We start from the raw sequence: 25,938 nt of genomic DNA, 5'->3' as shown, positions 1-25,938 counted from the left end.
TGTTTGTGTGAAAGAAGCTCCAGGTGCCCATTCGTACAGTTCAGCTACTGCTTTACACAGCGACACGGATAGTAAACCCATTGAATGCAGCACATGAAAAGACCTACAATCAGAGATACTGTATTTCCTCGATGACCGTTAACGAAAGCCAAATTAAAACAGAGAGCATTGGAGAAAAACAAGTGTGGCATCCTGTGTTTCATATGAAGAAGTGTCCCTTCCCAACTTGCCATTATTATTATTATTACTATTACTACTACCGTACTACTAGTACTCCACTATGTTAGCATTTTGATCTCCCAGCTTCCACTGGCAAACAAACCTTTCCCGGGAAGGATGGCAGTGGTGGGTTGACTCCAAGTTGCTTTGCAGCGATTCTCCTGCAATACCTGCAGCAAATGACTCTCTAAAGAATGTGGTGGATGGATGACTCATTACAGTTTCTCTTTGAAAAAGAAACGATCGCTCCCCTCCCAAAGATGAAACCAACCTAATGCTTCACAGAAACACAGCGCAATTAAACTGAAAGATTCATACGGAAAGCGCTTCAGAGGGATTCTGCCTCATCCCCAGGATATTAACTGCCACTGCCTGGAGTTAGTGTGCACGTCTGCCTGCTTAGAGACACGTCGGTGATGCAATAGAATTATTCATGTGTGGCGTCGCCATGTGCCAGTTTGGCGGGCCGACGAGCCATTCCAAACCCTTCCCAATAAATCCTTTGATCCCTTCTCCCCTCCTTTGTCGGCTGCTCTTGTAGGAACAGTGGCACTTCAAGGGCACAGCCACGCGAAAGGTGATTTGGCAGGAGAGCAATATCTTTATCATGGGCAGCATCGACCACCTCTATATTTTATGGCAGTTTAAAAAAACAACCCAGACTATTTTGTTGCAACACTTTGCGCATTTCTATGCTCCATAGTTATATTGGTTTATGTAAACCAGTTATACCTGTATCTAGATCCAATATTGGTAGGGCTGGTTCTGGTGATTTTCTACAATAGCAGGGGTCAGCAAACTTTTTCAGCAGGCAGCCGGTTCACTGTCCCTCAGACCTTGTGCGGGGTGTGTGTGTGTGTTGGACTATATTTTGAGGGGTGTGTGTGAACGAATTCCTATGCCTCACAAATAACCCAGAGATGCATTTTAAATAAAAGGGCACATTCTATTTATGTAAAAACACGCTGATTCCCGGACCGTCCGCGGGTCAGATTTAGAAGGCAATTGGGCTGGATCTGGGCCTTAGTTTGCCAACCCATGTACAATAGCATTCAGAAACTTGGAGGCCTCCATATACTGCAGAATTACAACATGTGTTGCCCCTGACTATGGTGGATGGAGTTGATAAGGGATGAAGTCAAACAAGATCTGACTCCCCGTTCCTGTTCTAAAATTACTCTGCTTTTCACCTGGTGACCCCATTGACAACATTGTGCAGATAGCCCAGTCAACACTGACACAATGACAAGGTTGGTGCCAGGCAGACCTCCCTATGGAGAGCATTTAATAAACAAGGAGCTACTGCAGAGGAGACCCCCGTGGGAGGCCATTAAATGTTTCACATGTGCAGACCTCACTTTTCACCCTATGTCTCAATGCAGAAAAAAATAAAATGTATAACATGCAAAATTTAAAATGAGTTTTAAACATCCGAGAGCAGAACATCGGAACAGCATTCACAGTGCAAGGGCTTCCTGAAATGAAACCACTTTAATCCGATGTCTGACCCTTAGCAGGAATGGTCTCTGCCTGTTTTCTAATGGGAGAGAATTCCATAGTCATGCTCAGGTCAATGCAGGAATGCTATTGGTGCTCCCCCAGGCAAACTCAGTGATCAACTTGGAGCGTACTGGTGAAGGCAATCCTGGGCCGAAGTTCTTCAGAGCTTTATACACTAGTGCAAGAACCTTGAACGTGGCCCTAAACCAGTTGGAAAGTTACTGCAGGTCTTTTAATGCTGGTGCCATGTGCTCATTGTAGTCCGTTCCCATCACCAGCAACAGGCAGCATAAAATGGCAGCACAGGAATATCTAGATTAATTAAATAAATACTGCAAATGTTTTGGATTTGTTTGCTTTCATGACTCCGTACCTGGGGTCCACTTGAAAATCTCGTCTTGTCTTGTGGTGGTAAGTGGGATTCGAGGTGGCAAAGGTGGCCTCTCAGGGTAGACCACATCTCTGCGGCTTCCTTCAGGAGCCTCCTCCTCCTCCTCCTCCTCCTCCTCACTTGAGCAATGTGGATTTCCCCCCAATTTATTTTCTTCTTCCTCTTCTCCTGTTTTAGCTGCTCTTTCCTGTTCATCTCCATCATCAACCATTCTTGAGTCCTTCTGGATTTTCCAGCAGGCTCCAGGCTGTTCTCTTGGGTTTGGCTTGGCTGCTAATGCTGGGGAGGACATATTATCATTATTTCATTTTAAAATACAGTATGCCATCTGGAAGCGTTTCGTATTTCACAGATTTCCACGGAAGCAACAGCAGCACTGCTTATAAAACTTTAATGAACTAATACAGTGGAAAAGCTGACACATGTATAACTCCAGTGAAGAAGCACCTAAAATATTTATTAAATGAATGGTGGTTTTCGTTAGATTTTGTAACTTTCCTGTGTAACGTATTCATGCATGTGATAATGTTAGGCTTTCTCCAAATGGTGGTGAAAACCCAGAACTTTGTCTGCTCCCCTTTGCCTCCTCCCCCCCCCCCCGAGCTCAAATTGCTCGATTATGAATGCAGCACAGCACATAGGAGTGAGTCGAGCAGGCTATAAGTTATGCAGCTGTATGGGGTTATATATTTTTAATAGACTGTGACTCGCCAGCTTATCATTTGGCATTCTTTAACATGGAATAAATGTTGCCCTTAGGAGAGGAAATGTTAGAATTGCTGCAAAGATGGTCCTTTAATGGGTTTGCGAGGCCCTGGTGTCTCACTGAGCACACATATAAAGGATGAAGCCATATAGGGTAGTGAGAAGGCAAATGGCTTCCACATAGTTGGTTTTTTTTAATAGAGATGGTCTCTTTTTTGCATGAAATGATGCCCCTCGTGCATTCCATTTGCCTTCACCCAATTATAGCTGAACTGCCGACATCTGAGGCTGGGATGTGACCCAGCTAAATAATAATAATAATAATAATAATAATAATAATAATAATAATAATAATATATTATTATTATTTATACCCCAGCCACTCTGGGCGGCTTCCAACAAAACATTAAAATACAATAATCTATTAAACGTTAAAAGCTTCCCTAAACAGGGCTGCCTTCAGATGTCTCCTAAAAGTCTGGTAGTTGTTTTTCTCTTTGACATCTGGTGGGAGGGCGTTCCACTGGGCGGGTGCCACTACCGAGAAGGCCCTCTGCTTGGTTCCCTGGCACTGGCTTCATTTGAGAGGACTGTCCGGCTACCAACAGAGGCAAAACTAAGGGCCATTATAAAGCTATAATATAGTGGCTCCCCACCACCCACGAAGCACTTGAAAATGGCTGTGGGTCTTGGCATATGCCTTAGTGATTTCTCTGCCTGTGTGTAGCATACATGGTGTATGCTTTTTAACTGCAATTTTATTGCTGGGAGAGTTCATCAGGGGGGTTGGGCGGGGTGTTCATCAATATGCAGGTGATACCCAGTTCTACCTCTCTTTTAAATCAGAACTAGTGAGGGCAGTGAAGGTCCTGTGTGAGTGTCTGGAGGCGGTTGGAGGATGGATGGCAGTTAATGGATTGAGGTTGAATCCTGGCAAGACAGAAGTACTGTTCTTGGGAGATAGGGGGTGGGCTGGTGTGGAGGACTCCCTGGTCCTGAATGGGGTAATTGTGCCCCTGAAGGACAAGGTGCACAGCCTAGGAGTCATTTTGGATTCACAGCTGTCCATGGAGGTGCAGGTCAATTCTGTGTCCAGGGCAGCTGTCTACCAGCTCCATCTGGTATGCAGGCTGAGACCCTACCTGCCTGCGGACTGTCTCGCCAGAGTGGTGCATGCTCTAGTTATCTTCTGCTTGGACTACTGCAATACACTCTACATGGGGCTACCTTTGAAGGTGACTCAGAAACTGCAATTAATCCAGAATGTGGCAGCTAGACTGGTGACTGGGAGTGGCCGTCAGGACCTGCATTGGCTCCCAGTATGTTTCCAAGCACAATTCAAAGTGTTGGTGTTGAACTTTAAAGCTCTAAACGGCCTTGGTCCTGTATACCTGAAGGAGCATCTCCACCCGCATTGTTCAGCCCGGACACTGAGGTCCAACGCCGAGGGCCTTCCGGCAGTTCCCTCACTGCGAGAAGCGAGGTTACAGGGAACCAGGCAGAGGGCCTACTTGGTACTGGTGCCTGCCCTGTGGAATGCCCTCCCATTAGATGTCAAGGCAATAAGAAACTATCTTACTTTTAAAAGACATCTGAAGGGACATTTTTTAAGGGAAGTTCTTAATGTTTAATGCTGTATTGTGTTTTAATATTTGGTTGGAAGCTGCCCAGAGTGGCTTGGGAAACCCATCCAGATGGATGGGGTATAAATAATATATGATTATTATATTATTCTTTTTACAGTACTTCTTATATTCTGTCTTACAGTATTACAAATTGAATTCCATCGAATTCAGATGCTAGGGGGGTCTTCACTGACCACCTGAAGTGGATGACCCTTTGGGAACTCCCCAGCAGCTTGGGAGCTGGTTAGGACTAACTGCCAGGGACATGGACTTCCTGACAGCTGTTTTGACAATGCAGTGCAGTGAGGAACCTAGGTTAGTCCAAAGGAGGGACTGATACCAACCTCCCTTTGCTACATAGCCAAAGATGCTCCTTTCTAGACTCAGATAAGGAGCTATGGTCTTCAAGACGGCCACTGGCGTTCCTGTGGAGTCCTGGTGCTTGTGTTCAGTTTAGGGCAAGGGATGCTAGTGGTAAAACACCAGGAATACCAGAGGATGGAGTGTGCTCAAGGGGAGAAGAAAATGGTTAATGGCAAAAAGCTAATGTGCTTTAAATGAACTAAGGTAGAAGCTGCTCACAAAACTGTAGCTCTTCCCTGTGGATGTATACATTAGGACATATAAATTTATATTGTCACTGAGGAGGAGAAGCAGTGTTGGAGATCTCTATATCAGAAACGTACAAAGTCCATTGCAGAGAGATTCTGAGCTCATCATCACTATGTAAGTGTCATCTACTGTCTTGACTTCTTCCTCCTCCTGATTGCTGCTTTCCTTGCTGTCTTCTTTTACCTGGGAGGGAAAAGACCAAACAGTGCTCAGTAGCAGGAGTGTCCATTAGGGTTTCAGTGCAGCCAGAGAGCACAGTTCTGGAGCCAGCCATGCAAATATCCCACCTGTTTCCCTACTTTCTGCAGAACTGGTTTCTCTCTGAATGAGCTTTTCCTTAGAAACATCTGCTTCAACACAACCCAGTTCTGTAAAAAGCATAACAGGAGACAAAGGAACAGGGAGAAAACAGAAAAGGTTGACCCTCTAATTCAGGCATCCCCAAACTTCGGCCCTCCAGATGTTTTGGACTACATTTCCCATCTTCCCCGACCACTGGTCCTGTTAGCCAGGGATCATGGGAGTTGTAGGCCAAAACATCTGGAGGGCCACAGTTTGGGGATGCCTGCTCTAATTGCAACAAGTTAAAGCTGACAACTTGTTAGCATGTTTGCACAGGAATTAACCTGCTCTTTGTGTGTGTGTGTGTGTGTGTGTTGGTTTGTTTTGCAAGCAACACTAAGCATATACCACAGCAAAAATCCAAAGAGTTATTTTAGGAGTGCCCAAGCATACCTGGTGCAGTAGAACTTCTATTTGATAAACATAACCCCCAAGCTCCCTTTGGCTAAAGGAACTAATCTGGGAATAGGGAAGCTCAGGCATGGGGGGTCAGTGTGGCTCTCCAATCCTTTGTAACTGGTCCTTAGGACTCTCCCCAAGCCACAAACACCTCTGCCCTTTGCTTTGCATCCCCTTTGGATGTTTTTTTTACCTGGCCAGAATATATCTATGAAATCTAATAATGCTTCTTGCTTATCTAGATGGAGGATTGGAAGGTATGTGAGTATGTGTAGAAACTAGACTGTTGTACAGAGGTAAAAATCACAATGGTTGCCCCACCCACTCTCCCCTCCCCCGCTGGAATGTGCCCCATTGAAGGTTACCTAATCAACTTTGGGCTGGGAAAGGTTCCCCATCCCTGAACTAAAAGATTGTTCCAGATCTGTGCCTGGTATCTGTGGCCGTAGGCACAAAGTTTCACTTTTGAAACATATATTGCCTGTATAGGAGGCACAGGGAGGCCCCACTATTGTCCCAAGGCCAAGCTGCCCCCTCAACCTGACATCCTAATAATTTCCATAGGAAAAGAACTTCTTATAAGCTTCAATGGAAGCTTTTTTATAATGCAAATTGCCAACGAGGGAGGCCTGACCTGGATTGGAAAGCAAAGGGTCAAATTTCCCCTATGAATATACTAGGTTCCTGATCAGGATCCCACACACACTTATGCACACCAATTAAAAAAAACCCCTGCATTTAGGGGTACAGATAAGAAGCTAACATATTGCTGAGGTTGGCCCTCACTTTACTCTGTTCTTTGACTCTCAGGCAAGGTACTTGAATTTGATTGTCTTTGCCCTGTATCAGCATCTCTCTAGTGTTAGCATCAATGTTGGCTCTGGGCCATTTGACATCACCCCCTTTCTGATTTTGGGGCCAGCCCTCATGTGATACAAGAGATAGATGATTTCTGACTGGATCTCATGATTTTTAATTGTTTTAAGTGCCTTTCCCATTCACCACACCAATGGGGGGGGGAGATGGAACCATATATATTTCCTGGGCGAGTGACTTTGGCCACCACCAAAAAGCTTTCATTGGTGAGCCAAAGAGCAGGACCCCAGTAGCTGATTGTAAAGCCTGGGCAATCTCATATGGATGCAAGATTCTCGATACTCAAAAGGTGTACACATTCTGAACAAAAAATAAATTCCGTTTTCAGCAGCTGAATGATTTGACTGATACACTACACTTGTATACGCATTTGTTTATTTTGCATATTTTATTCTGTCTCTGCTAGTTGTGGGGGAGGAGAAGCAGTTATGCAGACACCAAATCAACCCCCTGCCCCCCCAGGCAATCCCAATGAACTTCTGGTTTCTTACATTTCACCTGTATTTATAGCCACGAGGTCTAGAAACATGCCTCTGTTTCTATGGAATCACCCTGCTGAAACACTAATCAATGGGGCAAAGCCATGATGGATAGGTAGGTTGTTGTTGTTGTTTAGTCGTTTAGTCGTGTCTGACTCTTCGTGACCCCATGGACCATAGCACGCCAGGCACTCCTGTCTTCCACTGCCTCCCGCAGTTTGGTCAAACTCATGTTGGTAGCTTCGAGAACACTGTCCAACCATCTTGTCCTCTGACGTCCCCTTCTCCTAGTGCCCTCAATCTTTCCCAACATCAGGGTCTTTTCCAAGGATTCTTCTCTTCTCATGAGGATAGGTAGGTAGCAAATTACTTTTTGTACTCACTTTGAATATTCTGTCTGTTCGGGGTGCTAGTCCACTTGCCAGTGCACCGGCAGATTGCATTAGCTTGTATTCTACTTACAGGAGCCCTACTGAAAATAACTTAGGTTTAATAATTTCAGTGGGTCTACACTCAGTTTAACCTACTTGTGGACAACTCAATGCCTTTTTGTTTTGTTGCTCTCTGTTCGACTCTGTGAGGGCTTACATTATATTTTATTTTTTTCATTTTAACAAGGTAGTGCATCGTGTACTGCCTGGCATTTGCTTTTGAAAAAAAAGAGAAGACATTTTCAAGGCTGGAATTCAAGGAGCATATGTTGGAACTCCCTCCCTTATGGAAATTTGCCAAAAGCCTGAACATCTTTTAGACATGTTGTAAGATCTTTCTATTCAGGCTGGCCTTGGCTGTCAGGCTTTGATACCTGCTCAGCTTTTGAGCTGCTCCCCAGGATCATTCATATGAGCACAATTCTTTCCCAGGGCAGCAAAATACGTGAGAGCAAAGGGATATCCACAGGATAACAAGTCCCCTGCTTTTCTCCCTCAGGACTACATCAGGCCATTATGGGAGTGGGAGAGCTGTGTGTGAGACTGCCAGGAGTCCCTCAGAAGTGGTTTGCTGTGTTGAGCAGAGCTGCTTCACTAGCTTCCTGTCAGGTGGATTGGTGAGAGAAGGAGGGATGAGGTGGGGCGGTTGATGCAGTGCAGTCACACTGGTGGAGCTGATCCAGCCCTCCTGCCAGTGCATTGGCTGTGTGCCAGACGCCCCACTGCCACGTCTCTCACCCAGAGTGGTGCATGCTCTAGTTATCTCCCGCTTGGATTACTGCAATGCGCTCTATGTGGGGCTACCTTTGAAGTTGACCCAGAAACTGCAACTAATCCAGAATGCGGCAGCTAGACTGGTGACTGGGAGCGGCTGCCGAGACTGTATAACGTCTACATTGAAAGACCTACATTGGCTCCCAGCATGTTTCCGAGCACTATTCAAAGTGTTGCTGTTGTCCTTTAAATCCCTAAGCAGCATCGGCCCTGTATACCTGAAGGAGCATCTCTACCCCCATTGTTCAGCCCGGACACCGAGGTCTAGCTCTGAGGGCCTTCTGATGGTTCCCTCCCTGTGCAAAGTGAGGTTACAGGGAACCAGGCAGATGGCTTTCTTGGTAGTGGCACCTAACCTGTGGAATGCCCTCCCACCAGATGTCAAGGAAATAAACAACTATCTGACTTTTAGAAGACATCTGAAGGCAGCCCTGTTAAGGGAAATTTTTAATGTTTGATGTTTTATTGTGTTTTTAATTTTGTTGGGAGCTGCCCAGTGTGGCTGCGGAAACCCAGCCAGATGGGCGGGATATAAATTATTATTAAAGGTAAAGGTAAAGGTACCCCTGACCATTAGGTCCAGTCGTGACCGACTCTGGGGTTGCGTGCTCATCTCACATTATTGGCCGAGGGAGCCGGCGTATAGCTTCCAGGTCATGTGGCCAGCATGACAAAGCCGCTTCTGGCAAACCAGAGCAGCACATGGAAACGCCGTTTACCTTCCCGCTGTAGCGGTTCCTATTTATCTACTTGCATTTTGACGTGCTTTCGAACTGCTAGGTTGGCAGGAGCTGGGACCAAGCAACGGGAGCTCACCCCATCACAGGGATTCGAACCGCCAACCTTCTGATCAGCAAGCCCTAGGCTCAGTGGTTTAACCACAGTGCCACCTGGGTCCCTTATTATTATTATTATTATTATTATTATTATTATTATTATTATCCCAGTAAGCAACAATGTCCCATCTGCTTACCCCACCCAGCGATCCACTTCTGGTCTCCCCTTCTTTGGGGGATGAACCTGGGAATTCTTAGTGAGAATTGCCCTCAGGGCTATAAAGCAAGTAGCACAAGAGAGGCCCATTGTTACAGTTCCTCACTAGTATCTGACTCTGGGGATTCCAGTTCATAAGTCCTAGCACAGAGGTAAAAAATTCAGGCTCAGGGACCACAAGTGGCCCTCCAGGGCTCTCTATCTGGCCGTCAAGTCTCTTCCACTCACCAGTCCCACTTTGCACCCTCCTTGGACATTTTTGCCTGACTGGCACATATCATTGAGTCCCAATGACACCTCTAGCTTGCTTGGATGAAGGATAGAGAGGTGTGTGCATTACGTGCTCCACCCACTTTCATCTGTGCCCCTGCCCACCATTAGCATGTGGCCTAGAAATGAATGAGGCCATTGGGCTGTAAGAAGCTTCCTATTCCTAACCTAGCTTTCCCCCTGCTCCATCGGAGTCAACAGCTGCTCTTATTTAAGGCTCAGTTCTGCTGCTGAAGCAACATCTGAGCTCTGCTCTCTTGATATCTCCAGCTTGGAGCCCTGCATGGAACTGTCCATGGTATCTTCCCATCCTCTCTGCAGAGGTTAGTGCTCACAGGGCCTCTGTATCACTATCCATTTCAACCCATGCTTCTCGAGCAATCGGAGAGGGTTCTAAAATGTATTGGGAACCTTCAGGAGTGCAAGAGGCTCTCCAGCTCATGGAGGGTGATGAGAAAGATGACAAGGGGGGGGTGAAGCTAGCACACCTGTCCCCACAGTCCCACCTTGTGATTAGATTACATGCAGTGTTGTCGTTTTCTGTCAGCATGGTGTACCGCCACCTCTGCACCCCCTGGCACCATCTCGACGGCGCCACTTGCCTGCTCCCCTCCCCTTTGCTGCTTCCTCCTCTTCCACGGCTGCTGCTTCCCACAGCTGCAGGCACAGCCTCCTCGAGCTGCTTTGGCATGACCCCCCCAATGATGTCAAAGCATCGTTCATCAGCCACCTTCCCAGAAGATGCTTTGGTGATTGTAAAGGTCGCACCAAAGCGTCTCTGCTCTGGCACGTCAGGTGGTGGTAATGGTGAAGAATCCCACCCCAGCTGTTTTTTTCCTCCCCTTAAGAGAGAAAAGACACATATCTATTGGGAGGAAAATAGGGTTGGGAGAGTGGAGCTATGGCTGGGAAAGAAAGAGTTAAACAGCCTCCCTTCTCTGCCCGAGGAGGTGGCATAAAGATCCACATAAAAGGTAAAGGGACCCCTGGCCATTAGGTCCAGTCGTGACCGACTCTGGGGTTGCGGCGCTCATCCCACGTTATTGGCCAAGGGAGCCGGCATACAGCTTCCAGGTCATGTGGCCAGCACGACAAAGCCGCTTCTGGCGAACCAGAGCAGTGCACAGAAAAGCCGTTTACCTTCCCGCTGTAGCAGTACCTATTTATCTACTTGCACTTTGATGTGCTTTTGAACTGCTAGGTTGGCAGGAGCTGGGACCGAGCAACGGGAGCTCACCCCCGTTGCGGGGATTCGAACTGCCGACCTTCTGATCGGCAAGCCCTAGGCTCTGTGGTTTAACTCACAGCGCCACCCATGTCCCCAAAGATCCACATATTCATATGCATTACTTATCGCTCAAGAATTCAACGTTTCAATCTCTTTCAAGGCCCAGTTAACATCAGAACATAGATTCTGGGGCTCAAGGCAATGGCCATCTAGCACAGCATCCTGTTCTCACAGTGACCAACAGACAGGACACAAGCACAATGGCACTCTCCTCACTTGTGATTCTTAGCTATTGATATTCAGAGGCATACTGCCTTCAACAGTGGAGGTAGATCACAGCCATTGTGGCTAATAGTCACTGTCTGTACAAATGCCATTGCTCTACATTTTATATCAACTTTTATTTTATGTATTTTAAAGTTGTAAACCACCTTGGGTGCCTTGCTATATGTAAACCCAATGTAATCCAGTAGCCATTTTACGATGTCCATTAAGAGTCCCAGCTTTCTCTATCATATACTAGTCTCCATGACAGATAATCCTATCCATCCTAGCTGGTATAACTGGAAGACAGGATCACACTGTTAGTCTGAAAAATGCAGTACTGTGTCAGTATTATTATTTTTGACAAATGCCCAAACCAGACAGCACTCCAGCAGCGTTTGTATTGCAAAATGCTGCAATATACAGCTCATAAATATGAGTGTTCTCTAAGAACTGGCCAGGTATGGCAAGCTGCTTCTTCTTCAACCAAACATGCAAAACATTTCCCATGCCTGTTGATTAATTTGTTTCTTGTGCTATATTGACCTTTAAAATAAAGTGAACAACAACAAAAACAGCCCTCTGCAAATGAAAGGTCTCTGGAATTAGCCCATTAAAACTTGCACTCAGTTCTGTTCATTAATTCATGCACTTCATGTTGTTTGAAGAGTACAGCTAAATCTAAAACCTGGAATGGAATCCAAATCTTTTATGTTTTCCTCCCCTCTTCATTTTAAATCGACATCCAAGCCACCAAACTGGCTCCCTTAAAACTGCACAGGCTTTTGCCTAAGGATGGAGGGGAGAAATTCACTTTTGTTTACATTTTAATGAGAAGTTACCCAATCTGCACTTCTCAAACCAGTATGCAAACCAAAACACAGCTGTCTTTCAAAATTTGCACTTCTCTGAATTTTGCAATGCAATTCTCCAACCAAATAATATATCTGCAAATAAGAATGCATATATTATGCACAAGATAATATAATGCACAAAAATGCAGAATATTTTTTTTTAAAAAAAAGCAGTAAGAAGGGAGAGCAGAGAGGGCCAATCACTAGGCATAGCACATAGACAAGAAGCTGAGCAGACAAACAGGTCATGTGGTCATAGTCTTCTGTATGGTCAGATGTATTGTATTTGAAGAATGATGGTAATGTTTTAAACAAGACATCTCCAAAAACAACAGAAGCTTTCAAAATAAAAATAAAAATAGGAGCTATCCTGGTAAAATAAATGTATACAGTCAAGCCAACAGTGGCATATTTTCAGTCCCACAGTGAAATGAGTAGAGTTTAAATCGCTGTAATGGTGGATTGCAGTGCTTTTCTCCAAACTAAGAACCAAGCTAGAAGTAATGCTAAACTATAAGTTGGGAACCTGTGGCACTCTAGATGTTGTTGCTGATGGGAGTTGATCCAACACTGATGTCTACTGCTCAGGGAAGATGGGAGCTGTTATCCAACAATATCAGCCAACCAACCGATCTTTATTATGATGATCACAGATCAGCCACGTTCAGAAATATCTAGAGGGGCACAGGGTCACCATCCTTGCACTGAACATGTTAGAAACAACACCAGCATTTTTAAACAATTACTGATAGGCATGTCACTACTACCCCTCAATGTTCAGCATGTCCACATACTTTGATGGTGTTTCCTGCTTGGCAGGGGGTTGGACTGGATGGCCCTTGTGGTCTCTTCCAACTCTATGATTCTATGAAGAGAGACAAGATTTAATTCTTGACTTCCCATGAAATCCACCAGCCCCAGCATGGCTATTAGCCTTAGATAGCACTCCCACTGTTCAGAAATAAAGCATCATCTGGTTCTGCAAACTTAATCAGCCCAGAAACAATATTTCCTATTAAGTTAGCAATGCCTAAGATTGCTCCTTGCTATTATGGGAAAGCAAGTCATATCTGATGCAATATAGATACACATCTACCTATTGTCTCCCAATTCTCATTTTCTCTTCTTTAAAGACTGAGGACTAATTCTGCATTCATCCTTATTCAGAGAGTCTACAAAACAGAATGAATGGAGCTGAAATGAGAATTTGAATCACACACATACCACAGAAGCACAACTGGAAAAAAGGTTAGCAATTCCTGTTTTGTTTTATTTTTCTTGGTGAAGTGTTTTGCCTTCTTTTTTTCAGCAGTTTTTCCTAGATGCCAAACATTTCTTTGTAGAACATTTTGGCAGCTCTACATGTTACATAGCAGATATCTAGCAGATACCTGCTCCGGTAAGCCTAGTGTGTCCAGAAGCAACATTAATGACATACCCACCTGAACATTTTATAAACCGCTTTGAGGTTTTATACAATCAAGTGGTATAAAATTTAAGAAACAAACAAACACATTTTTAAAACATCTATGTACACATCAAGGAGGGTGATTGCAATGTGGACATCAATTTTTCCTGGTGTAGCTTGGGTGGCATACATCTTTAAACACCTGTCTGCACACCTCTGGAAACACACCTCTGGAAACCCTACTGTGATAGAACCAGGGTTTCCAGAGGTGTGTATACAGGAAGAAGTATAGGTAAGGTAAAAAGGTAAAGGTGTGTGAGAGTGTGTGTGTGGTTGCATATTTTCCTTGCCACTGGGTACCAGGGAACTTTTACTTAGTACTTGTCATTATTAGACAGCATCATCATCACTGTGTGAACTTCACAACCAGGACCAGCAGGATGTAGCTGACTGCATGAGGTTGTCCGGGGCAGGTTAGGGGAGCAGCAATAACTGCAAACTCTCTAAATTTTGTGTTATGTCATGCCCCCAGGACAGCCATGTTGTGACTGGTGCCCATGGCTCTTTCTCAAAATTCAAGACAAACCCACAGATCAAAAAGGATTGGCAGCTCTTGTATAAATGTGACATCTTCAGAATCACATTATAGCTATGAACTATGCAATCAAGCCTTGCAATTAATATTAAACATTCAAAAATGCAGCTCACTAGATATTTAATGATTGTTCAGAACAAAAATCTCTTTATGTTTGTAAGCCACTTTTACCTTCTAATAGCAGTCATGTAATTTTGTGTGTTTTGGTGCCCTTTCCTGACAACCCATTCTTTCTGCTGTTCAAGCTGAAGGCAAAGAAGACATCCAAGAAGGTGTTTCTGATTGCTAATTAAAGCCAGGTACAGATAGTTGGTAGTGAAAACTGGTTTCGGGTTCCTGCAGCGAACTGTATGGGGAAATTTATTGTGAAGAAGCAGCTGTCTACAGTAAGTAGGCTAGAATATTCTTAGGGGGTTTATCATGTTGACTGGTACAAACAACTCAGTAGATGAACCATTAAGGAAGTCAGAGAGGGGTGTATGATTCACCTTTATAAACACCCCGGGTCTATCCGTGCTACAGATTTCAGCTGGCTTAATTGTCATTGGACGGATCCACACTATGCATTTAAAACACACTTAACACAGAATTTGTTAAGGTTGCTGGGAATTTCACCTCTGTGAGGTCAAAACTACAGCCCCATTCCTGGGACCGAAGTTTACCCCCTCATATAGCTAAAATTCCCACCACGCTTCCCAAAACACAGTTCCCAGGATGCTCTGGGGAAAGTCATATGTTTTAAATGTGCTTTAACCATATAGTGTGTACACAGCCTTAGTTACCAGTGACTAAATATTGCAGGGTAGTTCTTGGATCTAACAACAACAACAACAACAACAACCACATTAAAATATGTTAAATGTGGGTTTCAATGCCAATGAGAAGAATGGCCTTATGGGAGAGCACAAATGTGCACAGACTGGAAATGGAGTGATTTTTCTATTGTTAGTTTGGTGCCACCTTTTGCTCTCAAGCTAGTTTCCAGCCAAAATTTCTCTTCAAACAACTTTCAGATCAGCTTTACTCCTATCATAAAGAAGACTGACAGTGTCAGATATAAGAGGGCAATCACTTCTTGCAAGAAGATAGGGAGAGTGGGGTCTCCTGGAGCTTACCGTTCCAATACCTTATTTGGCAGTGCTTATGTGGTGTAGGAACACCATCAGCACACTCTTGGAGGCAGGATACAAGGGTATTCCCTGAGATGAGATCTTTGGGCTGCATGAATAGAGCTGCAAAGGGCTGATCAGCACCTGGAGAACTATTTCCACACTTTGGTTATGTTTGCATGATTGAGTACCACACAGATACCCCTGCATTTTGTTTAGTGTCAAAACTGGACATTCTTGTAAATACAGAGCTGCCACTGAAAACTACAGCCAGTTGTCTAATTTCTCCTTCCCTTGATGCAAGTAGAATTTACTTCATTTTGTGATGTCATGACATTCTGCATTTCCCCACCTTCATTTCAGAATGGAAGGCAATGACATGGCCTGAGGAAAATACCACTGCCCCCCTTTCTCGTGGCGTTTGAACCCAAGAGCATTCTGCCACATAGTGAAGGAGAACGTTGCATATATTAAAACCTAATTACTCTGTGAGGATAATATGAAAATGATGTCAAAATAAACCATTGCAGCTGACTTCCAGAGGGGGAAAAGAAAGCATCTAGATAAATCTTGTTCTTTTCTTGTACATTGTGAACATTACTAAAACAATTCCAAATACTTTCCATTCCACATTCCCCAAAATGATAGCAGTGACAGGAAGGGTCATGGGCACAGAGAAGAAATGTTTTCTCCACATTGCACAGGAAGTCAAAATGAGCAATTATTTTTATAACGGGATACAATAATGGCAAGCGCTTCCTTGACCTTTCTGGAGTTGTCTGCCTTATATTCATTGAAATGACTTTGGCAGCTTTCAGTTAAGGAAGATAGCATACAGTTTGTCTTTCATAACTCAGGGTGTCATGAAGATTCTTGGAGGAACTGATAAGAGACCCCTTCCCCTACCTCAAAATGTGTGCAAGCGGTTGTAGGGCTGTGGAGGTTATGTACACTGGTAGCTGTTGATAGCCTTATGCTCCATGAAAGCTTGTGTAGAGGTACTGAAGTTTCTCTCCATTTAAATATGCAGGTGCATTCCCCCAGTTTTTTAAAATTCTTCTGAGATGAGCAGCCCACAAGAATGTGCGAGGAATTTCATCTCTGCAAATTTCTCTATGAAATAACTGCACCTGCACCTCTGGGCCACATGGGCCATAACTGAGCTGCCCACTGGAATTCATTTTCTACAAATGTTGCAAAGCAGCTTTTGAGTGCTGAATTTGCATCCCTTCACCCTGGCCTTTGACACCTGAGGTATGTGTTTTCAGGACCCACCCTGTTCCTGTGACTGTAATTTCTTTTAACTGTTTGTTAATAACAAATTTTAAATTGTTGCAGCCCAACCCCGGATATTACCTGAAGGGTGGGCAATAAATTTACTGTATATTCCTGCATATAAGACTACTTTTTAACCCAGGAAAATCTTCTCAAAAGTCAGGGGTCGTCTTATACGCCGGGTCGTATTTCTTATACGACGAGTATATCCCAAACTCTATATTTTAACTGGAAAAATTGGGGGTCGTCTTATACACCGGAATATATGGGTAATTATAATAATAGGTTGCTTTCTACTCAAGAGAACACTCAGTTGAATTAACGAACTTAAGTTAGTAATGACCATTAGCTTCAATAGGTCTACTCAGTAGGACAGTCAGACCAGTACTGAATACCTACTACTACTACCACTACTACCACTACTACTACTACTGACAATAACAATATATTTCCCCTTCTTTAGATACACACTTCATCTTCCTTGTGATAGAGCAACCTGAATCATCACCACCATCTCTGGTTTGCAATATCTGGCTCCATCCCCAGAAGATCCTAATGGCTGGGTTTAACATACACATTCTTTCCCCTTGAGTTTCTACCCATGCCTAAATGAAATGCCATGCTGTTAGCATTGTAGATAATACACTTTTCTTCATTAAATATCACATATCTCTATGCCGTCACCTAGCAACCAAGCATTGTGCATCTAAGCATTATGCCTCCTCTCAATTCTGCATTCATGTTGCTAATATCCGCACACTCTTCAATGTAAAATATTCAGTGAAACATATTACTGGAAATGTTTAAGTATTTATTATTCATTTTCACCTGACCCTGCTCCTCCACAGTAGCGAGGGTACCCATAAGCGGCAGAAGAAATTAGCTCCATCCATTTGCTCACATGCCTAGAGACAGGATCAACTCTGTTCTTTGGGACAATTAATCCAGAAGAGAATTTATGGTTCTCCAATCCTGTCTGATTGGTCCTGCCAGCCAAGAAGGATGTGGTAACTGTGAACAAAGCAGCATGATGTTGTGGTGATGATGCTGTTGTACAATCTAGGAACTTGACAAAGAATGAGAGGAAGCAAGAGATGAATGGATGGGTTGGAAAAGGAAACTGGGCTGAGCAAGTAATACTGTGCTATTATCTCCACTACCACACACACATTTAGTTTAAAGAGTACATTATTGAGTCTAGGAGGATGTTCCAATGGATGGAAAAAAGTGAAATTTTAGGAGGGATTTGAAGGGAAGTGGTCTAAAGAGGCATTCTGGAAGGCAAGGGATAGCCAATGACAAAATGCAGAGTCAGTGCAGGGAACAGGAGACACCTGAGAGACTGATGAAGGGCTGTGCATCAGATCTGGCCAAATCCTGAAACAATTTGGGCCAATATAGGGGGAGAGTGGGGGTTAGGTTTTGGCTGATTTGGGTAGAGACAACCCCAGATTGCTCTGAGTTGGGGGTCACCCAGTGCAATCTAGGGCTGCCAGGGGGCCTGGTGTCAGTCAGGAAACAGAGGCAGACATCAGGTAGGAAGAAGGCTGGGAAGGAAAGTTGGGCAGGAAGAGAGAGGAGAAGCTGCAGGTGTGCATAGCCTAAGACTGATGAAGTAATTCATTATGAGTAATTCTTTACACTCTATATGGGGCTGCCCTTGTTAATGGGCTGTCTGACACTCTTTCTCCACACTGCTAAACTTTTTAACAACTGGAGTAGCAAACATAGACATTTTATTTACTAACAGCAATAACGCTGCCTGCTTTCAATGTCTAGATTTGTCATCCGGTTTCCCCCCAATTGCAACAGTAAGTTCCTGCCCTGAGCAAAACACCTGAATAACATATTTGAATCCCCCTGTAACTGATGTGTGGGTGGGAAGAATATCCCTTGGGATTTTATTTCTCCAATCCCTTTGCCAATAGGTTGTTTCATATGTTACTCAGCCACTCTGAGAATAGGATGCTGGACTAGATGGCTGTTTGGCCTGATCCAGTGAGGCTCTTAAGTTCACTCTGGAAATGACTATTGCTGTTGTGGGTGACTTGTCCTGAATGGGCAAGTGGATGGAGTCCAGTGGTGTAGCATAGGTTGCCAGTGCCCAGGGCCATGCAGAGAATGGGGTGGGATGGAGGGAAATGGACATAGTGCACATGCACATTCAGCTGCCTAATGGTGTCAGCATCACACAGGAGATTGCAGCAGTAGAGCCGTTCCATTGTCTGGAGAGGTCACTTCCTGGTTCGTATGGAGAAGCCATTTTCATTGAAGCTCAGCAATGGAAGCACACAACTGTATGGGGGAGCACTGGGTGTTGAAATTTTGCACCCCTAACAATTTTGCACCCAATTTTGCAACTGCCCCTATGCCCCCTCACGCTATGTCACTGGGGGAGTCTTCTCCACAGGAGACAGAGTCAGAGTGAGAATCTCTGCATTTGCCCAAGCATGAGACAGTAGCGGTTTCTATTAGAGTGCTCGGGGAGCACAGCTCGTGAGTGGTGGTATTAAGTGACAACAGCCACTGGGGATCATTCCAAGCATTTGCTTCTCTATACAGGAGAAGACAGGTGCTAGCAACAATCTCCAGCTGTCTGCTCCTTTCTTCCAGAAGCTTTAATCTATCCAATCCCTTCTTTAGAGCAGAGATGTGGAAATTCATCTCCCTCGGGAGAAAACAGATACTTTTTATCAACTGTTTAAGACCACTGAAGTGCTCCAGGCCATGGTTTCATAACACCTGTTCCAAATACAATTAAGTTAGATTAAAAATGGCCTCTCTGTTTATATAGCATTTGCATGGTTTCCAAGCTGAGGAAAGATCGAGCCACAGTTGTCATGTTCCTTAGATTGCTTCCAGGTGCCACTTTTGTTTTGCTCATTATTAGGGTGGAAATAATTTGTTAGTTTGTCAGTTTATGATGGCTTCGCCATCCTTTGCCAATCCCAGGATCACTGAGGTGGGGAGGGCCATAAAAAGCTGTAATTACCACTCAGACTGATAGTACTAGCTAGAGGTGGGGAATGTTTCTCAGCTCAAGCTCTGCATTCCCTTCTGCACAACCTTCCCGGAGTCACATGACAGTGGTGGGTGGGGCCAGAGAGAAAAGTGGGTGTTGCTTTTGTTACAGTAGGCTAGTTTCACTCACATGCACCTTTCTACCCTCCATCAAGGCAAACAAAATGCATTATCAGAGCTCAAGGGCACATTCCTACCAGGCAAAAAGACTTAAGGAAGGTGTAAAGCAGGGGCAGTGAAGACCCCCCCCCTCTGCTGATCTTAATCCCCAAGAGGGACTGCAAAGAAGCTGAAGTCTTGAGGAAAGATCCACAATCATTAAGTCAAGTCGTGGTGAAATGGATGTGATTTTGCATGGACTTCACATTGACTTCATAATGTAAGTCAGGAAATAAATGTGGCCTCAAAACATTCTCTCTCTCTCTCTCTCTCTCTCTCTCTCTCTCTCTCTCTCTCTCTCTCTCTCTCTCTCTCTCTCTCTCAGATGAATGCACTTATATCCCTCATTATGTAATCTCCGGTGAAAGAGCCCAACACGTTCATATAGTGCCATTAGCATCTTGTAACCAGGGAAGCTGAAAGGAAGTTGTTTGAAGTCATGCCACAGCAGTTAAGAAGCACAGAAACTAATATTCAAGATGAATAATAACCACATTTTAGCACCAACAATCATTTCAATCATTTGAACACCAGGACAATTCGAAGGAAAACCAGTCATTGCAGTTGGGTCTCATGGTAGCCAGCAGTTGTGACCTTCTGTAACATTATGTTCCTTCTGCAATCTCTAGTATGCTTAAAACACATGACTTTTTACCAGGCTGTTGGAGATGACAAATGCAGAAGCATAGTCTCCTTTCAAGCATATACAAAGGCAATCCATCACTAATAGGTCTAATTTTGTTGTTACTGTATTGCTGTTTGGTGTTATTGGTACCAACAGCTTTAGTGTATCCCTTCGCTTGCCTCACAGCAGTAGTGGAAGGTAGACTGGGCAGGTGCACACCTGACCTCTGTCTGCCTACTTTGCTGCTGCCACATACTGGGAGAGACAGGAGGAAGGGTGAGGTGGTAGCAAGGTCAGTTTGTGCAAAAGTACCGTATGCACATGCATGCCTTTGTCCCCCAGAGAGCAGCAACACATAGTATAATGCCCAATGCATTAGAATCAGCTAACAGAATCAAAGACTAGATGTTTGCAGAATAAATTCAGGTTGTAAAAACACACAGAGAAACACAAAGGCTATCCAGCTAGCTGAAATGTAACTTTTACTTATTAATGAAACACAAACAACCTTGCGAAGAAATGTTACCATTGAAACTGCTAGCATGAAGAAGCAACTCCACGGGAACGAGAGTTCCCATGAATGGGAAAGGAGCAGTGTTTTTTTTCCTGGGGGGACACATAGCCTAAACATTTTGTGAATTTAAGTTTGGCCTCATTGAGGGGCGATATTTCAATATGAGTAGGAAAATGAGAGTACCCCTAAACATTTTTCAAGAAAAAAAAGCACTGGAAAGGAGTATCCAACATCCAGCCTCTGTTCGACCCTTTCCCTCATTCTCTGACTTCCTGGGCTTTTTGAGTTTCTCAAATGAACCTTCAAGAAGGCTGCCCTTGGCTTCTCTCCCCCCTTCTGCTTGCCAGGGGTCGGGGAAGGAAGGAAAGGGGAAGGTAGAAGTATTTTTTTCCCCTACCAGGGCAAGCCCAATACATTCTGCTTCAAGGGGTGATAGAAAAGATGGCACCCACTGCCCATTCAACATACAGAATCCTACTGGACTTGTAAAGGTAAAGGTAAAGGGACCCCTGACCATTAGGTCCAGTCGTGACCGACTCTGGGGTTGCGCGCTCATCTCGCATTATTGGCTGAGGGAGCCGTTGTATAGCTTCCAGGTCATGTGGCCAGCATGACAAAGCCACTTCTGGCGAACCAGAGCAGCACACGGAAACGCCGTTTATCTTCCCGCTGTAGCGGTTCCTATTTATCTACATGCATTTTGACGTGCTTTCGAACTGCTAGGTTGGCAGGAGCTGGGACCGAGCAATGGGAGCTCACCCCGTCACAGGGATTCGAACCGCTGACCTTCTGATTGGCAAGCCCTAGGCTCTGTGGTTTAACCCACAGCGCCACCTGGGTCCCCCACTGGACTTGTAGCTAAATCTTATTTCAACATATGTTATTCAATAGCATCCTTGTCTGCATTTGTTTTTTTTTTTTTAACATACTTTTTATTAATTTTACAAAATACAAAAAAACAAAAAAACGGTACATACTTAAACCCCTTTTCCACCTCCTTCCTACCCACCCACATGGGTCCTCCCCTGCCACAGAAGTATCCCATGTTTGTGAACAGTCAGAAATGGTCCATTTTATGCTTGGATTTCTGTCCTCCTCCCCCTCCCCTGACCCCAAAGCCCCCCCCTGCCACCAGGGAGCTCCAGCAAACCAGGGCAGTACGCAGGAGGACATCCATCCAACCATCTATTGTTATACCAAAAAAAGAGAAAAATAGAAATAGGAAAAAAAGGGGAAAAAGAAAGGGCGAAGAAAAAAAAGAAAAAGAAAAAAACAATACAAAACAGAAAAATTTTTCTTGCATTCATAGTTGAAAAACCATATTTTATGGGCTTCCCCTCCCCCCCTTCCCCGGTTTTCATCCCTTTTTTATCATCTGCAACAGTTTCTTACTTTATAAAAATACACCTTTGTATCTTATACAACTTATAAATCAATTGTTAACATTTTCATCTAATATTCAAATCACTGAAAATTCAAACTCCCATTTTCTCTTCCCGTGCCTAATTTTTTTTTCTCCCTCTATAAGCCTCCATATTTTCACATTTTCCAAAATCCATTCACTTTTAAAACTATAACTATTCTCAATTTAACCTTACATCCCCGATTACCGGCTCCACCCCCCCCAATCCAGCAAATTCCAAAATCAGCAGACCAGTTATAAACCTGTTAATCCATCCTTATAATCACAACATCACTTTCCCTTCACCCCACCCCCTGTTTACAATCTCTTGCCATCCAGGTCACCATACAGGACCCCTGAATTTCTTCTCTTCTCTGCATATTTTTTCCTTCTTCCCTGTGGGCGTTCTGGAGTTCCAATAATACCAATCGTGCCCCCCTCAAAGGCAGGGCACTCCATCCAACTTTTTGTAGAGTAGAGTCATCATTTTTTTCATGGTGTGTTTCATTTTGTGTTGAATCATCACAGTCCTCATCTTCATCTTTTCCTTCCCCATCATTGTCATTCTCACATTGCTCTTTTTCAGTGTCAAAAGCTTCATCTCCTAGAAAATCATATTCCGCCATCACCTCCTGAAATTTCTGCTGTAACTCCTGTCGTCGTGTCTCCTCTTGACATAACTCTATTCTTGTTTCCCACATTAAGGTCAAAACAGACCGCTGGAACTCAGGGGAACACTTTTTTGTTGACATATTTCAGTCCTGCCAAGGTCAAAACTTATCACGTGGGGTGGAATATGATCACAGTTTATTTTCTCGACTCCATTTTAACAAGCTGGCTGCATTCTTCAAGTCTTGTTAACAATAAAGTTCGAACTCACATTTCACAAGCACTTAAGCCAAAAAAGAAATTCCACAAAGTCCAGAAATACAAAGTGAAGTAAAAATTGACTTATAAATCCTGATCAACTCACTGAATTGCCTAGGCTGCCGGCTCCCGAGGGAAAGAAAGGTTTTTCTTAGGCTTTACCTCATTGCTGCAGGGCAGTCATAAACCACAGTCTCTCTCCCCTTTTCACCCTGCATCAAAGGGGATATTCTCTTTGATGCCTTTGAGGGATCCTTTTGAATTACAAATCTTCTGTTTATGGCTTCGGGTTTCTATTTACTGTCTCTTTGTTGCCGTGGGGGGGGGGGTGGCTTCCTCTTTTCTCCCCTCTCTCCCAGACCAAATTGTTTTATAATCCAAATCGTGAGGTTACTTACAGTCTTTTCCAATCGTTTTATTTTCGGAAGAATCCAGCGCTCTCCGCCTTCGGCTTGAAGCTTCTCCCTGCTAGAATAACGTTGCCGCTCAAAATGGCCCCCGCGACTTCTACCCTCCTCGCTCCAGAGCTCTTATTAGAGCTAACCGAAGAGTTGGGGAGTCCGGATTGGGTCTGTGCCGAGCGAATTGCCCTCGGGACGCCCTTCCCGAGGTTCTAAGGGGCGCAGCGTTGCTCTCGCTGCCCTCCCCACTCCTAGCAGAGACGGGCCGTCTCGGAGACGAGACGAAACCCCGCCGATCGACGCTGGCGCTGAACCCGGAAGCCCATCCATCCTTGTCTGCATTTGAGGCAGCAAGACAGATTAGGGGCTCCAGGACAGGCAATGTGGCACCAGAAAAGAATGGTCAGGGAGCAGGGGGTGGCTCAGGGGGATCACCCAGGGGCTGTTGGTGTTGCTCCCAGGATTTTCTGCCTTGGGTGATTGCTTCACTCTGTCACATAGTAGGGCCGGCCCCGCTATCTGAGTCACAAAAAGAAACAGATAAAAGTCCCACCCCCAAAGAAGAATAGTAAGCCCAACACAGGTCCCAATCAGTTTTTAATTTCAGTATACAACTTCAATTTGTGCTCCTGCAGCCAAATGCCTGAGATGAGATATGGCTTTTCATCCTAAGTGGCCACCTGTTATATAGCATAGCAATTCAAATAACTGCAGATGCTTTTGCACCATTGCCTTCAGAAACAATAAAAGAAAAAGAAAGCTGAAATTGGCAAATTGAATTTACAGTTATATACAGAAATGCTAATGCCGGGGAGCCATTTTTATTAACTTAGAGGGAAAGCTTTCGTCTCTATTTGAAGTGCAATACTTTCTCAGTGTTTCTTTCATTCTATAGAATGAAAACCAAATACCAAGGGAGCAAGCCTGAATTCAGAAAAAAAGAGGTCCCCCTAGATTCATTTCCCCCTGCTTCATCTCTGACTACAATTCGTCTCACACATCTGCACGACTTTTTAAGACAGAGGACATATATGCCACTGTTTAGGAGACAATATAATCACTGCACACTTTCCAATATTCTGCTGAACTCCATGGCAGCACATTATTTGCCAATCCAGACGGCACTGAAATGTGTGTGCATGGTTTCTCGCATTCAGTTGTGTTCAGCAGAAGCACAGGTACACTTCAGCTGCTTTCTCTTTTGAAAGGTCAGCTCTAAGCAAATCTATTCGACAAGAAGCAAAGACCATGCTGCTGTCAAACTAGCCCATCGCACAACATGTGTAGCAGAAAGTGATTTACAATGTAAGCCTATACATGCCTACTCAGATGTACACCCCACTGAGTTCAGTAGGAGGTAAGTGTATATAGGTAAGTGTATATAGGATTTCAGCCTTCGTCTCAATTTGAAAAAAGATTAAGATCTCAAGTGTAAATTAAATCTGCCAGGGAAACAAATACCATATTTTTTCTGTGTATAGGACTAGGTGTTTTTCCTATAAAAAAAAATGTCCAAAATTTGGGGGCGTTTTATACATGGGGGTGTCTTAATAGACGGGAAAATATGGAATTATCTCAGACTAGTGGTGCAGATTATTATGCAAGAGAGCAGGAAATATGGTATGCAGTTAGTCATCTGGCCTTGCAACAGGATACTGGAAGAACTTTCAGATCTCTCCCAGTGCCATTGGTTCATTCACATATAAGAAGAATCCTTCTAGTTAAGGATGGGGTACATATGGCCCTCTAGATACCCAACTCCCATCAACCCCAGATTGCATGGTCAATGGTCAGGGGTGATGGGGGTTATGGTCCAGCAACATCTGAAAGGCCACAAGTTCCCCATGCCTGCTCTAGCTCAACATTCTGTTTCCCAAAGTGCCCAACGAGTTCTCTCTGGGAAGCCTACCATCAGATTATGAAGTCAATAGCACTTTCTTAGTGTTGTTCTGTAACAACTAGTATTTAGCGGCCTCCTGCCTCTGAACCTAGACATACTGTATAGCCATTATATCTGGAAGATAAATCTTGTCCTCCATGAATTTCTTTAATTTTCCTTTAAAGCTATCCAAGCGAGTGGCCACCACCATGTATTGTGACAGCAAATTCCATCAGTTATGAGTCATGAATGAAGAATGACCATGAAGAAGTACTTTCCTTGCCTGTTCTGAATCACTCACCAATCAGTGCCCCCCCCAATTATGGGAGAGGGAGAAAGGGTAAAGGTAAAGGGACCCCTGACCATTAGGTCCAGTCATGACCGACTCTGGGGTTGCAGCGCTCATCTCGCTCTATTGGCCGAGGGAGCCGGCGTACAGCTTCCAGGTCATGTGGCCAGCATGACAAAGCCGCTTCTGGCGAACCAGAGCGGCACACGGAAACGTCATTTACCTTCCCACCAGAGTGGTACCTATTTATCTACTTGCACTTTGATGTGCTTTCGAACTGCTAGGTTGACAGGGAGAAAGGGTACCCCACCTCTATTTCATACAGGCGCCTTCGGAGGAGTCAGAGCCATGACCAGACTTACACTGAATTAGGAAAGAGTGCAACCATTAAGCAGCTATCTGTGGTTACTTAAGGCAGACTATTTCTCCTGT

General features: G+C 44.3%; 1 protein-coding gene across 1 annotated transcript in view; it reads right to left on the bottom strand.

The window, feature by feature from the left end:
* Positions 1-25,938, bottom strand: part of BANK1 (B cell scaffold protein with ankyrin repeats 1) — a 186,866-nt gene that overhangs the window by 28,268 nt on the left and 132,660 nt on the right. Inside the window, exons 8-9 of the mRNA XM_035114023.2 lie at positions 5,127-5,235; positions 2,093-2,389 (exon numbers count right to left, since the gene is read on the bottom strand). Coding sequence (XP_034969914.1) covers positions 2,093-2,389; positions 5,127-5,235 — 406 coding nt within the window. The remainder of the gene's footprint in view (positions 1-2,092; positions 2,390-5,126; positions 5,236-25,938) is intronic.

This window comes from Zootoca vivipara, chromosome 9 (assembly GCF_963506605.1).
Source record: "Zootoca vivipara chromosome 9, rZooViv1.1, whole genome shotgun sequence".
Lineage (NCBI taxonomy): Eukaryota > Metazoa > Chordata > Lepidosauria > Squamata > Lacertidae > Zootoca > Zootoca vivipara.
The sequence above is the reverse complement of the archived record's forward strand: the minus strand, read 5'-3'. Positions and strand labels throughout refer to the sequence as shown.